Genomic DNA, 15240 nt, shown 5'->3' with positions numbered 1-15240 from the left:
TGATGTGGTGCCAGTGGGTATCACAGTATACTCTGGCACCTTTCCTGGACCCCCCCCCCCAATAAAAATGAAAGAAAATGAGCATGGCCAGGTAGGGCTTTTGCCCAGCAGGGCCATTGGAGAGCTGATTGGCTGTGCAGCAAGAAAATATTTGTAATGTCTTCTTCTTGAAAGGCATCATGAAATGTTGAAAGGCAGAGCTTCTGCCTGAAATGTTGAAGAGCAACTTAGGGCTATGCATAATCACCCACCCTGACAGTTTGTGGTTGCCTCCATCTCCTGTAGGAGCCATTTTTGTGGACACCATTTCTGTGGTTGTGTCCACCCCCCCCCCCCCGTGCTATAATTTATGGGGACCCCTGTTATAATTTATGGCAGAGAGTTTGACATGAAGATGCTGTTTCCTCTGGCATCCATAAGCCTGCCATTAGGCCGTATCTAGACTCTCTGTAGCCTTTTCTTTAAATTATTATTATTACTATTACTATTACTATTACTATTACTATTACTATTACTATTACTATTACTATTATTATTATGCCACTCGTGGCAGCTAACAATAATAAAACATACAATAAAATCCATATAACGAAATATTAGTGCTTCCCTTGGAGATTAGACAATGTGATTGTTTTCATTACTGGTGGTGTAATAACAGAGTTCCATGAACTAATACTGTCATTTTGCTGTTTGAAAATAGGGATGTAAACAAACCCAGATGATGCAGATTTGAAATGGGGGGAGACAGGCTGTGTGGGTGTGGGCATGTGTGTGTGACTCCGCTTGTCAGTTTGCCTGGATGAATTATTATAAGCATAATTTAGACTTGGGAGTTGCATAATATAATTGTAAAGTCCAGGTATTAGGCAGGGTGAGCTATGTATATTGTCAGGGCTTTCAATTTTGATTCTGGACCTACACTTTCCCTTCTAATTCATAGGTGCATATGTGACGGCTGCCATCTTGACAGACCCCAGAGATTGAAACGGGGACCTCCAGAGCTGAAAGCGTGAGTCTCTGCAGCTTGCGCTAAAGAGCCAGGCTCTGAAATAGGCTGTGAAGGGCTCCCTCGTCCTCTGTGGGACAGCCACGGAGAGGGTCCTTCATCAACACAGAGGTTCACTTGAAGCAGGGAGTTGTCAGGTTCCCTCCTTCCTTGTCTTTAGTAGATCAGGGATAGCATCCATTATGCTGCACAACAGATTATTCTTGCCGTGAGCCCAATTTCTGTCCTTTGGTCCCTCCCCCTTTGGGCTACCAATCTCCAGTCTGAGGGGGGAGCTGCAGACTTGTTGAGGGAAGCAGGAAAGCACTATTTTGGGTCAAGGCAGAGATGTAACAGGAAAGGGCTGCAGTGTTTGTCATCCTAAGGATGCTGCAGGTAGAGCCAGATACTGAATTAATCATTCAAAGGTCTAACCTGCCCTGTGGCTGAGGATGGCAGGATCACTTTCCATACCTCATTCACACCGTAACTCAGTGATGAGACGTGTCCACATTATCTGGCCTTGACCCATAGGGATCAGAACCCAATAGCAAGAGGGGCTCTCCAGCTGGTCAGAGGCTGGTCAGGGATTTGAGCTCCCCTTGGCTCACAGGCCTCCTCCCCCATACCTGTAGTGTGACCTTAGGGGTGTTGGAAATCCTGTCAAAGCTCCCCCTGCCAAGATGCTACTAAGTAATAGCAGGACTTGAGATATTAAAGAACAGGGCAGCTAGTCCAGGAACACCTCAGAGACAGACAAGATTTTCAGGATTCGAGCATTCAAGAGCCAGAGATCCCTTGGTCAGATACTGGCAAAAGGAGCCTTGATTCTCCAAAGCATATACCCTGAAGATCTTGTTGGTCTCTAGGATGCTACTGGGCTTGAATCTAACTCATCTGCCTCAGACCAACACAACCGCTTTAAGGAACAGAAATTTAACCCACATGGCCCACTGAGAGGAACAGAGGAGTCTGAGAAGAGACCACTGTATGTGGAGACATTGGGAATCCTAAGTTACACAGCCATGAGGGCCAACCTTGATATTAGGGCAAATCCTACCACCCCACTGAGCAAACCCGGCAGTCTTCCTCAAGCCTAAGGAGACTTCCTCCAACACAGATTGGGGATAAAACTGCAATCTGGGGGAAAGCTACCTGAAAGATGGATGCTCTCCATGGCCTTTTTTAATGAGTTGGGTTGGGGCGATATCTAGAGAAGTATTGATGCAGCCCTTGCCCTGGCAGGAGCAGCAGGGAAAGGAGAAGTCAGGAAAGCTGCCCCCTCCCCATTTCAGCCTTCTCCCATGTTAAGCATCACCCCTCCTCAAACCCTGCTAGTTTCAGCAAAGCAGTTTGGGGTTGTAAGTGGGATGTGTTTTCTGTGGGTTTTCATCCAGCGATGGAAAATTGAATCCCAGTGCAGCATTCTGAATTTCAGTGTTTGATATAGTCCATGCACATACTGGAGGGATGTTGCATTTCATGTTTCCATATTAATTCACTGTCCTCGGAAGGTGGCGTCCTAATTTTCTGTGTGTCTCAGTGTCACAGTGGGACTTGTCTCCCCGAGTTGTGCCAAGGATGACAGCCCAAGAATGGAATCTTCTCTCCCATAATTCGTTAGGGGATGATTAATTAAGAACAGAGACACTAAGGGAGCATTTTCAGGCCTTGGTGTCTTGAGTCAATGTATTGTCAGTAGACCTAATCAAACATTGTGGGATGCATTGGTCTTCAACCTTTTGAGAGTCACCTTGAGATCTAGGTTTTGGTGTCCCTTTTTCACATTTGTATCTTTTCTCTCTTTCTTTGTATCTGGCTTATTTCCCTAATTCCTTTTTTAAAAACCCTCTACATATAAACAAATATTTGGTGGTAGGACCCAATGCTATTCACCAGTTGAAAGCCAGTGCATTCATGCTTAGGAAATTGTCTAAGGAAATGTCTTTAGGACATTTTCCTCCTAAGCTAGACATTTCCCAACGGTTGCTGTTGTCTAGTCCGTTCTACCCACTGTCTCTAAAACTCCCACTGGATTGAGTTTCTGTTCCCGCTGCATCTCCTCAATCACACACAGTATCCCTTGCAAAGGGAGGCCATTGCAGTAACCATTTCTGGTTCAAGTAGATCTCATTGTGTAGGGCGTAGATGTTTCATTTGTATTGGTGTTAACATTCTGTCCATCACTCATTTTCAACAGGTGTGACCCATTGGGGAAGTTTTCATGTTGTCCTGCTATTATATTTGGGTGCTCCCTGCAACACCAGTTTTTAAGTGAGGCTCCAACCCCCACCCGACCCTCATGCTTTAGAGCAGTTCTCAAAAGGGAGCTTTTGAGCTTGGAGCATTTCCATTACGTATGTGTCCTGTCACAATCTTGAATGAAATGAACAATTCAAGCAACCTCAAATCTTAGCAGCCATAGCTAGCCAAATCAGATTTTTCAACAAAGTTGGTGCTAGCTGTCCCTCAGTACCAAATTTCCGTATTTTCAGATGTTTATGTATCCCTTGCCCTGAGCTGGATGGCCCAGGCTAGCCTGAGAGTGTCATACCTCAGAAGCTAAGCAGGGACAGGCCTGGTTAGTACTTGAATGGGAGACCACCAAGGAAGCCCAGGGACCTACAGGGATGCAGGCAATGGCCAACCACCTCAGTTCGTCTCTTGCCTTGAAAACCCCATGAGGGGTGACCAACTTTGAGCTGGTGGCAATTCCAACCACCACAAGATGGATGCCCTACATTTGTTTCCCCCCCCCCCCCAGCAAACAAAAACACAGTATCCAAGCTGGTCATTTTAGCACACAAACACACCCAAGAAAATGAACAGTCGGAAGGAACTGGGCTTGGAGAGTAAGTGACACGTTTGCAGATGGGTCATTGCTGTGGGCATGACTGCGTCCACCAGAGACGCCATGTTCCTCTGTGATGGCTTCCAACTGAGCTCACCAGGACCAGGCTTTCCTCCCTCCCCCCCTATCTGGGGGTAGGAGGCATGATGGGATACTAGAGGGAAAGAAAGGCCCAGGTATCCTTCTGCCAACTGGGGGCAGCCAGGAGTGCTTTGAGGCAGGTAGGATGGGAAGCTGGAGGTAGACCGGGTGGAGACAGACAAAATTCTGGAAGGAGGGTCCTTCCTTCATGATGGGTTGCCCAGCTTGAGCTAAACCATTGGCACTCCAAAATCAGCTAGTTTTCGGGGCCAGGAGGGTCACGGTGAGTTAAGTCAACCTTTCTGGTGAGAATGGCTGTTAGTTCCCCCCTCTGACAAGTATAGTGAGCCTGGCCCATAAGGCCCTTGGTTTGATCCCTGTGGCACCTCTTAGTCCCATATTCCTCAAGCAGTCCAGGCTTTCTGTCTGAACTCAGATATCTTGTAAGCAAAGGGTGTGTAAGGTATCTGAGAGACATGACTTACCACACATCCCATCTGTGTGCGCACAGGTGGAAATCTGGGTGCCCCTTTGAGAATCCTCCAAGCACAAGAACTTCACCTCCAGTATGAGTGTGGATCATGCCCATAATTTGTAGAGTTTTTCCCCATCATATTTGATCATTGCATAGCCAGGTGGGGGGTTTAATTATTATTATTATTATTGATCTCTGAATCAGTATTACCTATGAACAAGAGATATAGAGTTGGGGCTGAGTTGTGTTTACATGAGTGTATGGACATACCTGGAGGAGAGGGGAACAATCAGAAAACATTGAGTTTTGTTCCATCCGCACTGAAGAGGGAGAGAGAGACACAGGCACTAAAGGGAGTGAGCCTGCAGTTCACAGCTGTAACCGGCATGTGCCAGGTTCAGGGGTCTGAGGGTGAGAGAGAGTGAAATCCCTGTGGCCACATTCTGAAACTGGCACAGAGAGGCTGTTTGAGCATGATGCTTCCTACTTCTCTGTTCAGCTTTGGCCACTAGGAGAGGGCCATGGCTAAGTGGGAGAGCAGCCACTTGGAATGCAGAAGGCCTCGGGTCCAGCATCTCCACTCAAAGAGATGGTAGGAAGACCTCCAGCTGCGACCCCAGAGACCCACTGCCACTTTAGGTGGAGGAAATTGACCTTGAGCAGCTGAGGTTCTGATCCACTGCAAGGCAGGTATATGGGTCTGCCAACTCAACCTTCTGACCTCTCAAGCACTGATTTGTTAATTGCATTTTTAATGCACTCCTCATCTGATGGGCAGCAGGATGTCCAGTTGAACATCAATCCATGCCAGTGGTCATGGCATGCCCTTCCAAGGACCCATTAGTGTTGCCATGTGCCAGTGAGGGTCAGAAGGGCCAGAGCCGAGGCCGGATTGCATGGGAGAGAGCAAAAGCTGTGTGTGTGTGGGGGGGAGGCAAACATAAACATGGAATGCATTGGCAGAGCAGACGTTCTGCAAGCCCCCTCTTCGCTTCATGTGGGAGCTCTCATTCTACAAGAAAAAGAAATCAGGAATGTTGTCATTTGCCATCACTTCAGGTAGCCTCGTTTCAAAAGGGGGACGTGTTGCAATTTCCCCTCCATCCCCCTCCATAATCACAGCCATGCGTCTTTGTACTCCACCAACAAATGTGTTTCTTTTCTTGGCTGATGCAAAAAAGCAATTGTTCTGCTTGCAACCAGACCAAAAACTGATTCACTTCATGAATGTTATCACTTGACGGGTTGTTTGCCAAGGGAGCGTGTTTTGGGGTGATGCCATGAAAAGATGCAAAGATGCCTCTGCCTGCTCGTTGCCCCCCACCCCCACCCCCACCCCCACCCCGTGCTCATGGAAGTTGCACAGCACTATTTGATCTCCCGTTTCGGTCTGTTCTTTGTCTCCCCACAGCGATGGGACTTTCCCTTATGATTCTGTTCCGTGGCAGCAAAACACCAATCAGCCGCCAGGTTCCCTGTCGGTTGTCACTACAGTATGGGGTGTGACTAACACTTCCCAGAGCCAGGTAAGGTCCGTGGGGCACCCGGTCTCCATCGTAACTCTCTTTCAGCTCAGGCTGAGCAACCGGCGGAGAAAGCTTCTTAAAAACAAGGGGCCCAAAAGGATAAAAATCAGGAGAAGAGCTAGAAGACACCCAATATTTCGATATTTGTTTGAAACTTGCACATTCGGTGCAGCTGAACAATTTAGCGGAGGGGGGGGATTAGAAAAAGAGGAAGATGAACACTTTGATGAACACTTGCAGTCAGGCAGGAGCGGCCACTTTGGATGCCGAAGGGCCCAACCCTACCACAAACCTTTTGGAACGGTGAGTCTGCCTGCTCAGTGGGACGTTGAGACCCCAGATGGGGAAGGTCCGAGAAGAGGGAAGCGGCACCAAGGAAAATGGCATGGGAGCAAAAGTAAGGCTCTCACAGGGGCTGCAAGTGGATCCTTTCTTTCACGGGGCTGCAAGCTGTTCCGTCACCGCCCTGTTCATCCCCTGGTGGGATTTCAGGGACTGCCCTCTTGGAATGAGGAGGACATGCTCGAGTTACAGTGGGGTTTATGAGAAGGAATCCGCCATGAATTTGGACCCCCTCATCTACTGAAAGATGTTTGCCCTTCTAGTCCGGAGTGGCCAAACTGTGGCTCTCCAGATGTCCATGAGCTACAATTCCCATGAGCCCCTGTTGCCAGGAGTTCCTGGTAATTGTAGTCTATTGACATCTGGAAACCCACAGTCTGGCCACCCCGTTCTAAATGTTGTGGTTTCATTTTGCCTGTTCTACTCTTGGCCCTCTTATGCCTATTCCCTGATTGACTGTGAGACATTTGCAGCAGTTTCATTTGTTATAACTGGTATTATTATTATTATTATTATTATTATTATTATTATTATTATTATTATTATTATTATTATTATTATTATTATTAAATGTATTTCCCGCCACTCCCTTGTGGCTCATGGCCGGTCACAATGTCTTAAAACCCCATTAAAAGACATAAAACATTCCCAACATGGCGGAAAGATCAATAAAAAACCAATCCTCCCCTCCGTACTAGTGGAGTGGAGAAGGAGTTCCCGATGATGTTCACTTCAGATCCGGGGGGGGGGGGGGGGGTGTGTAGATCTATCTTGCCATCCCCGACCTCAACCATATACCTGGCGGAAGAGCTCCGTTTTACAGCCCTGTGGAACGTCGAAAGATCCCGCGGGGCCTGCAGCTCCTGTGCATGGCTGTATCTTCAGGCAATCTTTGGTGGGCATGAGCCCCAGGTCCCATTCTCCTCCCCCCCATCTTAGTGGTAATAGTAGCGGAGGGGGGGGTCGCTATGACAAGCATCCTTGGAGCACTGCTGGAGGCAGCACACTGGCTGGCATGCTGTGGCAGCAAAAAGCTGTGCTCCAGACTCCTGTGTGAGATTGAAGAAGACACCTTGACACAAACCTCTTCCTTTAGGGGTCACCCGTGCAAGCATTAGAGTTCCCCCAAGTTGCCCCTATCCTAGTTAGCTTCATCCTCCTTCCCCAAAGGAAGGTGTTGGCTGATCTCCTGAAATTAGGAAGGGAGTCAGCCTGTTCTGCTTTTCTGGAAAGAGAGAGAGGGGACCACCAACATTAAGATCCTATATCTGGCCACTCTCCCTCATAGCTCTGCAAAATAATTCCTATCAGAGCTCTCTTGAACAGTCTTAATAATTTGTAAGTACAGAGGAGGAGAGATTCATTGGATACCTCCACTCCAGGGCCTTAAAATCAAGTCCAGCGCCTGAACTGCATCTGGATACAAACTGGCCATCAAGGCAGGCCTTTCAAAGTCCTTGCAATGCAGTTGCTCTGGCTAGCCTCCCTCTGGGGCAGCCTGGCTAACAATGAACCGTGTAGATGGCTGTCCCACCCCATCACGTCTCAAAAACAAAGAAGGCTTCTAACCTGGCCTACACTCTGTTAGTTTTCTCTGTGTAAGAATTTCAGGGCGGGGGTGGCTTTTTTCATCATTCAGGGCCCCACCTGCACCCTGAAGTAGTACAGTCCAAGAACCTCACCTCCATCGCTTCTGTTTGTGTGAAATGGGCCTGATGGCTGTTCACAAGAAGGAGAATTCTTTCGCTACACTGCCCCTGACCCATTCAGCCCACATGTCTACACTAAATTGGGGTGATTTTTCCCTGCTTTTAAAACTTTGGCTTGCCAAATCTGGGGCAGATAATGAATTCCTTGCAGAGAGCCCCCGGTGCCCTGAAAGCTACGGTAACCCAGGTTCTGTGGCAGAAATGTGGGCATGCCCCAAGGGGCTAACTGAAGGCTTGTCCTCCCTTAAAATTCTAGCCAATGAACATATGGAATGGTTCTCCTTTGTCTTGGATTTTGGTTGACATTAGGAAAGTGTCGTACGCATAGGCAGGTTTGAGAAACTTGCCCTAGTACTTGTTAGCATCTGTGGATAGTCAGTATAGTTGTGTTTCAGTCTGAGTAACAGGAACTGCCTCCCTCCCAGCTGAACGTGGCAGCCCCTTTCACGGCATCCCACCTCTGTGGTCTTTCTCTGGGGCCTGCCAGCCCGATCTTAAAACTGCTCCGCAGGGCCTGCAAAAGGGAGCTCCTCCGCCAGGCATTTGGTCGAGGTCGACTGGAACCAACGACACCTGTGGGCCCCCTGATTCCCCCTCCCTGGGGGAACCTGACTTGGGCAACCACGGACCTGTTTGCTTTTCATTTTGTTAAATGGTTATATCATTGTTTCTATTATCATTACCATTGCTGTTATTTTGATTTTATTTAATATGTCAAAGTGAGCTTGATGTATAGTTACTTCATGTTCCATGTAGCCTCAGGGAGTATATAAATGTAAATAAATAAATAGTCCTCCGGGTAGGCAGATAGTGGTGTAAGTAGTTGGGGCAGCTGCAGTCTTCCCAAATCTCTCACCACTCCTGCAGGAGTCCTTCCCTCTAAGACCTCCATGGCTAAAGTGAAAGCCACATCGTTGCCCAGGTGAAAGCCCTGATCTGTTTTCTCCCCTTCTGTGTTTCCCACTCAGGTGCTGGGCAATCCCATGGCCAATGCAAACAATCCCATGAACCCAGGAGGAAACCCCATGGCTTCCGGGATGACAACCAGCAATCCTGGCATGAATTCACCGCAGTTTGCAGGGCAGCAGCAGCAGTTCTCAGCCAAGGCAGGCTCCAACCAGCCATACATACAACAGAGCATGTACGGGCGTCCCAACTATCCGGGGAGCGGAGGTTTTGCGGGAAGGTAAGGCCGGGAAAGGTGAGGGGGGTGTAGGGCAAAAACCGGGCCACATTGCCTTATTTTAGGGATGCATGGCATACCTTGACTTGTATGACCCAGTCCGCTCTCATCAGGTCTTGGAAGCTACGCAGGGTCAATCCTGATTAGTATTTCGATGGGAGACCCCCCCCAAGGAAGAGACAGGCCGAGGGCAAACCACCTCTGTTTGTCTCTTTCCTTGAAAACTTTGGGGTCCCCATCAGTGGGCTGCCACGTCATAGCACTCCCGCCACTACCGTGGTACATTTTCCCCCTAATCACTTGTCTGCAGATAAGGGCTGTTCTACTGGATTCAGAACAAGGCCCATCTAGTCTAATGTTACAGTAACTATCCAGATATCGAGGACGTTTTCACACATGTCCAGATGCCTTCCTCTGTTGTTTGTTCCCATTATCTGGGATATCGTGGCCTGCTCGGTCTTTCCATGGAGATCCCACTCAGCTCTAATTAGTAATGGCCAATGACAAACCTACCAGCTGGATTTAACTTCCTCTTCAGCCTAACTCAAACCATAGTTTGTTTCCTTGTTGTATGTAGTGACCTTCATACTCAAGAAGATGTTTGCAAATGTTTGCTGCCTCTTAGCCTGTCCAGGAAGTATTTTGCATCATGGCAAGATCGAAAACGAGTGCTGGGTTCCTGCTCCTCCCCCCCCCCCCCCGCCACTCCTGAATTCCTCCCCACCCCTCACTTTGAGGAGGGAAATAGTATCAGGCAGGGAAGAACCCTCATTTGTTGGACTCCTCGCAAGTCCTAGATTTTAAGGTCGAGGTGATCCCTCAAGTGGAGGTGGATCTTCTCTGTAAGGGACGCATCGCCTAACGGGGTTGTATTCAGATACTTAAACAGGCTTGCTGCAGGCGTATCTCAAATTTCTGCTTGTTCTCAGAGTTCTTTCGTACAAACCCTCTAGTGTGGTTTATGGGATGTCCCATCCTGCTCACCACAGTTGACTGACGCTGTGCAGTCCACTTGAGCCTCAGTGAGAAAGGCAGAATTGGACTCTTCTCCTCCGTGGAGATGCCACAAATAACACGGATAAGGCAGGACCCTGAGGCCAGGAGAGACTGGGACCTTACTGCATGGCATGCTTGGCATAGTGGTTCATCAGGCCCTCATTGCAAGCTCTTTCATTAGTAAAAAGCCCACGGGGTTACTGTAACCATGGCTAGTAAAATTACATCAGTGCTTAAAAAAAAAAAAAGATTACTCAGGCTTAAAAGGAAATTAATCACAGTAGCAGGAAATGATTTGCAAATGACTTAAGGTCAATCAATTAGCTCTAATAAACACCTAAAATAAAGTTTTAATTAACACTGAAAATTGTGACACAAACCACAGGTTTTTCAGTGATTAACGTTTTGCTAAGCGGGCATGGGGAGGATATTGACGGATCACAGGGCTGCCGTTTTGTGTGGGAGGAGTGAGCTTCAGCCGTGCAGCTTGATTGCACCCGCGTTCGGCTTGCTTTGAGCCCAGCGGGGTGGTCATGGGAGGCTGAAGACGTTTGCAAGTGAAATTACATGGCAGACTTCCGCAGGGGGCCCTCATGTCTCCCGCCTCCAAAGAGTCATCTGCCCAGGATGATGTTGGTCTGCAACGGCCTTTATACAACATGGGCTTGCATGAGACAGAAGCATTTTGGGCATGTTTAGATTCAAGTCCAGAAGCACCTTGGGGACCAGCAGAATTTTCAAGGTATATACATTTATCAAGCATCAAAGCTCCCTTTGCCAGATACACATCGAAGGGAAGCTCAGACATTCCTGGTGGTTTCTAAAGTGCTACTTGATTTGAATCTAGCTGCTCTCCCACAGACCAAAGAGCTGCCCTCTGAAACTACCTTTGGGAATGCCTCCAGGCAAGGGTGGCCAAACTGTAGCTCTCCAGATGTCCATGGACTACAATTACCATGAGCCCCCGCTAGTGTGTTGGCAGAGGTTCATGGTAATTGTAGTCCATGGACATCTGGAATCCCCAGTTTGGCCACTCCTGCTCTAGGGGGAAATTACAGGCAGGGGAGAGGACTTGAGGCAGAGAGAGGTTTGGTGTGAATCCCACCGTAGATCTCTCAGCGCAATTCCCTGTGTACGGATCGGAACTGGAATTAGTCCTTATGCTTAAATCAGTGGTGAAAGAGAGCAGGGATTTCAGCCTCTCTTGGGGTACGAATAAAAAATGTAATAAAGTGGGTTGAATACAGCTGATGAGGGAAACACGGGTTTTAAGAGCATCAGATATCAGTACAAGGTTATAGTCTGAGAAAACATTTTAGGACCAGCTGATTACAGTTCCAAAAAAGCAGAGCTGTAGAGCTATTAGAAACTGGAGGGAGTGAGGAAATCCAAGTCTTTGTTTAAGGCAGGGTGACAGCATTGGTGCCCTCAAGTCACAGCCCTTTGATGGCAACCCAATAAGGTTTTCCAGCAAGAGGCATTCAGAGGTGGTGCCATGCCTCAACCCAGGCTTCTTCAGACCAGGACAGCCCCCTCACAGGCTACTGCCTGGAGTCTCTTTCTCCATTGACCTATTGCTTTGGATAGCAGGGGGATCAGGGCCCCTGCCACAGAACAGCCCCACAAACACACACAAACAGGTCTGGAGTAGGAGAGGACATTGGTGAAATTACCCCCTCCCTCTTCATCCACGGAAATCCTACGATGGATACAAATGCACCCCAGCTGAGTGTAGTTTTTGGTAACCCCTGGACGACGTGTAAATAAAAGGGCCCCTTTCTCACAATATTGCCAAATGTCTATACGCTCCCACTTCTGTTCTCTGTATCTTCGTTCCCCACGCCAGCGACTGTTGCTTCAGATAGCACCAAGGGTGATCAACTTTGTTTCTCTTTCTTACCTCTAAGCTACCCGGGAGGCCCTAATAACCCTGCGGGAATGGGGATTCCGCCCCACACCAGGCCGCCTGCCGATTTCACTCAACCGGCGGCAGCTGCTGCAGCGGCAGCTGTCGCCGCTGCAGCAGCCACTGCCACAGCCACAGCCACGGCAACCGTCGCAGCCCTTCAAGAAACGCAGAACAAGGAAATGAACCAGTACGGACCGGTAAGAGACTCTCCCCGCCCCCTCCCGCCGGTCTCCTCTCCTTTCTGCATCATCTGGTTTTGCAACTCTAGAGCTAGCCTGTTTCTGGAAGACCCTGCCTAGATGAAAAGCGAGTGGTTGTTTCCAGGGGGGCTAAAAGCAGCTTTCAATTTCCTTCTTATTTCCATTTTAAAAGTTTAGCAGGTGAGCCTTTGTAATAACGCTCAGCCCAGCCCCTGTGATGCCCAGACAGGAAGACTGGAAGTGAGCAGGGAGGAGGAACGTCACTGGGACGGAGGAGCCCTCCTGAGGCAGGCACACCCCCCCCCACACACACACACACACACACACGGTTGGTTGAGGAAAGGGATTAATTGATTTTTTGCCAGAAGGGTCCAAGGCAACGGGCAGTCTATGAAAACCCAAAGCACAGCACCTCAATCAAAACAGCAGTTGGTTGAAAACCACAGGGTTTGTCACATCATGGAAATCCTGAGCAAATCACTTGACCCCTCGTGAAGAGGCAGCCTCGCTGGGGCTTTCGACTTCTCGAAGGGGCCCTGCTGCTCCAGAGCCCCATTTCTTTTTAATGCAGTTCAAGTAAGAAATGGCCAGCCAGGCCCTCCCTTGCCGACCTGAATGGCTCGTTGGGTCCACATCCCCAGAGATGTCCGGCCACTGTTCCAGGGGACCTGCCTCTGCCGGGTTCCCTTTGCTTAGCCGTCCTGCAGCAGCTCCTTCCCAACTCCTCAAACGTGCAAACTGCTTGAGAAACGTACAGCGCTCCCCTTCTCTAGAGACCAGCGGGTACCGCTTTCTGGCCAGGCTTCCGAGTGCTGGAAGAGAGGCCTGAGAAATAAGTCAGCACGCCTTGAGTCAGGGCAGGAGAGCATCTGGCCCACATTGATGGCTGGCCTGGGGTCACCGCCTGTTCTTTAGACCTGCCTCGGGAGATTTATTTCCTCTAGTAAGCCAGTCTGGGACCTTTGCTCCTTGGCTTTCTGTTGTGAGGTGCAGCACCTGCACCCTGGGAGGAATAGCGGCCTGCCGTCCCCTCCCCCTAAATAGCAAGGGTTGTCTGTCATTGTCCAAAGACCGCTCTACAGCAAGGTGTTGTTGGAAGCTTAGGATGTCTTGCCATAACTGAAGCTATTTGGGTCAAGGGAATTTGCATTGGATCTTGCAGGATCTTGAAATTCAGATTCTTGATACTGGATCTTGGGCTGGCAAACCCTTCGGTGACCTTTTGAGAGCAGTCAGGCCAGTAGGGATTAGAGGGGACATGACCTGGCGACAAAGGACCTCTTTCCTATCAGAGCCAATCTGCCAAAGACCCAAAAGTGGGTTTCGGGCATATGAAAAAACTTCAAAGGGCCCAGAAGAGACTGGGAGAGGTTAGAGGAATAGGGGGGCTCTTAGGAAGGAGTTTTGAATGCTGTACTTTGCCCTCTCCTTGAGGGTCTGGGTTGCAACAGGACTTTGAAGCTGTTTTTGTGCTAAGGTTCAATCCTGGCAATGCTGCCTATGAGTCCTGTTCTTGCACACAACTTCTGGAACAAGTTTTGCCTTCTTTATAGGCATGCATGAGAAAAAGAGAAACAGCAGCATCTGCTTATTCTGCATGTAGGAGTGTGTGTGTGTGTTGTGTACACGCATGCACGTATTTATCTTGCCAGTTAGTCAATAAATCTGTCTTTACAAGTTCCTGCTGGCTGCTCTCTGCAAGCAAATTTGCAGTTCAAAGAGGTCAGTCTGCAGCTGGAGCCCATTTTGTGGGAAATTATGGCCGCTCATCAAGCAATCAGTTTGTCCTTTGTCGCCTTTCCACCCTAGAGCAAGCTGGGGAGAACCTTGCACGGCTTTTGCCAAATATCTTAGTGGCACATTCCCCCGGCCTTGCTCCAAGCAATAGACTTGCTTTCGATTTTAGAGAGATGACATCCAGTGTAATTTAGACTTCACGCACAAGGATAGCAGCTTTCTAGCAAAATGTATATAATGTATTAGGACATAAATCGACAGCTCCCAGTAGCCTCTTCTTAGGAGTCCCCCTTCCTCCCAGTCCGAACTCTGGAACGGGAAAGAAGATGTGCTCCCATGCTTGTACCGTAAAGGCTGGGCTGGCGCTCGTCTGGTAGTGGGGCTAATGCCCGCTTCCAGTTGACATCAGCGCCAGCCCAGGCCTGGTCTGCATCAGTCCCCCCCCCCCCCCCGCTGCCCTGTGGCAAGGGAATGCAGAGACCTCCATGTTCCGTTTTTTGCCCCGGGGGCCAACGGAGCCTGTCTCGGGCCAGGCCTGTGTGGGAGGGAGGAGTCGGGCCTCCCAGGCTGGCTTTTCCCCTGCCTACATTGTCCCGGAAGGCAGTGGTCCCCAACCTTTCTGAGGCTGGGGACCGGCAGGGCATCGGAACCAACAGAACAAAGTTTGGGTCCAGGGGCACCTTGAAGACCAACCAAGTTTTCTTCTGGGGATAAGCTTTTGTGTGCAAAACTTTATCCTTTAAGTAATTAGTTAAGAAGAAGAATTGGTTTTCATACCCCACTTCTCACTACCTGAAGGAGTCTCAAAGTGGCTTACAATCAACTTCTCTTTCTCTCCCTACAACACTTTTTGTGTGGTCATATAAGAAGATCATAGTCAGACGAAAGCTTCTTGCACTCGAAAGCTCACGCCTTGAATAAATCTTTGTTGGTGCCACTGGACTCTGATTTTATTGGTCTCCCTACAACAGACACCCTGTGAGGCAGGTGGAGCTGAGAGAGCTCAGAAAGAGCTCTGTGAGAACAGTACTATCAGTACTATGACTAGGCCAAGGTCAGCCAGATAACTGCATGTGGAAGAGCAAGGAATCAAACCCAGCTCTCCAGATTAGAGGCTGCCACTCTTAAGCACAACACCATGCTGGCCCCTCAAGGCTGTATGCTTGAATGATCCTTCTGTGATGGTGTAGCGATTGCTTTTGTTTTTGATGCTTTTGTTTATTTTGAGCTTGGCTTTGAAAAGAGA

The 15240-nt window shown here is 48.9% G+C and overlaps 1 protein-coding gene across 13 annotated transcripts in view; it reads left to right on the top strand.

Annotated features, from left to right (window-relative positions):
* The window catches only part of ZMIZ1 (zinc finger MIZ-type containing 1), a 410316-nt gene that overhangs the window by 342172 nt on the left and 52904 nt on the right, over nt 1-15240 (top strand). For 11 of the 13 annotated variants that reach the window (XM_077350898.1, XM_077350892.1, XM_077350894.1 and 8 more), the window contains 4 exons: nt 941-1009; nt 5804-5918; nt 8938-9155; nt 12056-12254. In XM_077350898.1, the coding sequence (XP_077207013.1) occupies nt 941-1009; nt 5804-5918; nt 8938-9155; nt 12056-12254 (601 nt within the window). The remainder of the gene's footprint in view (nt 1-940; nt 1010-5803; nt 5919-8937; nt 9156-12055; nt 12255-15240) is intronic. The other 2 variants (XM_077350896.1, XM_077350895.1) reach the window with 1 other exon arrangement.

This window comes from Paroedura picta, chromosome 8 (assembly GCF_049243985.1).
Source record: "Paroedura picta isolate Pp20150507F chromosome 8, Ppicta_v3.0, whole genome shotgun sequence".
NCBI lineage: Eukaryota > Metazoa > Chordata > Lepidosauria > Squamata > Gekkonidae > Paroedura > Paroedura picta.
This window is presented reverse-complemented; position numbering and strand designations above follow the sequence as displayed.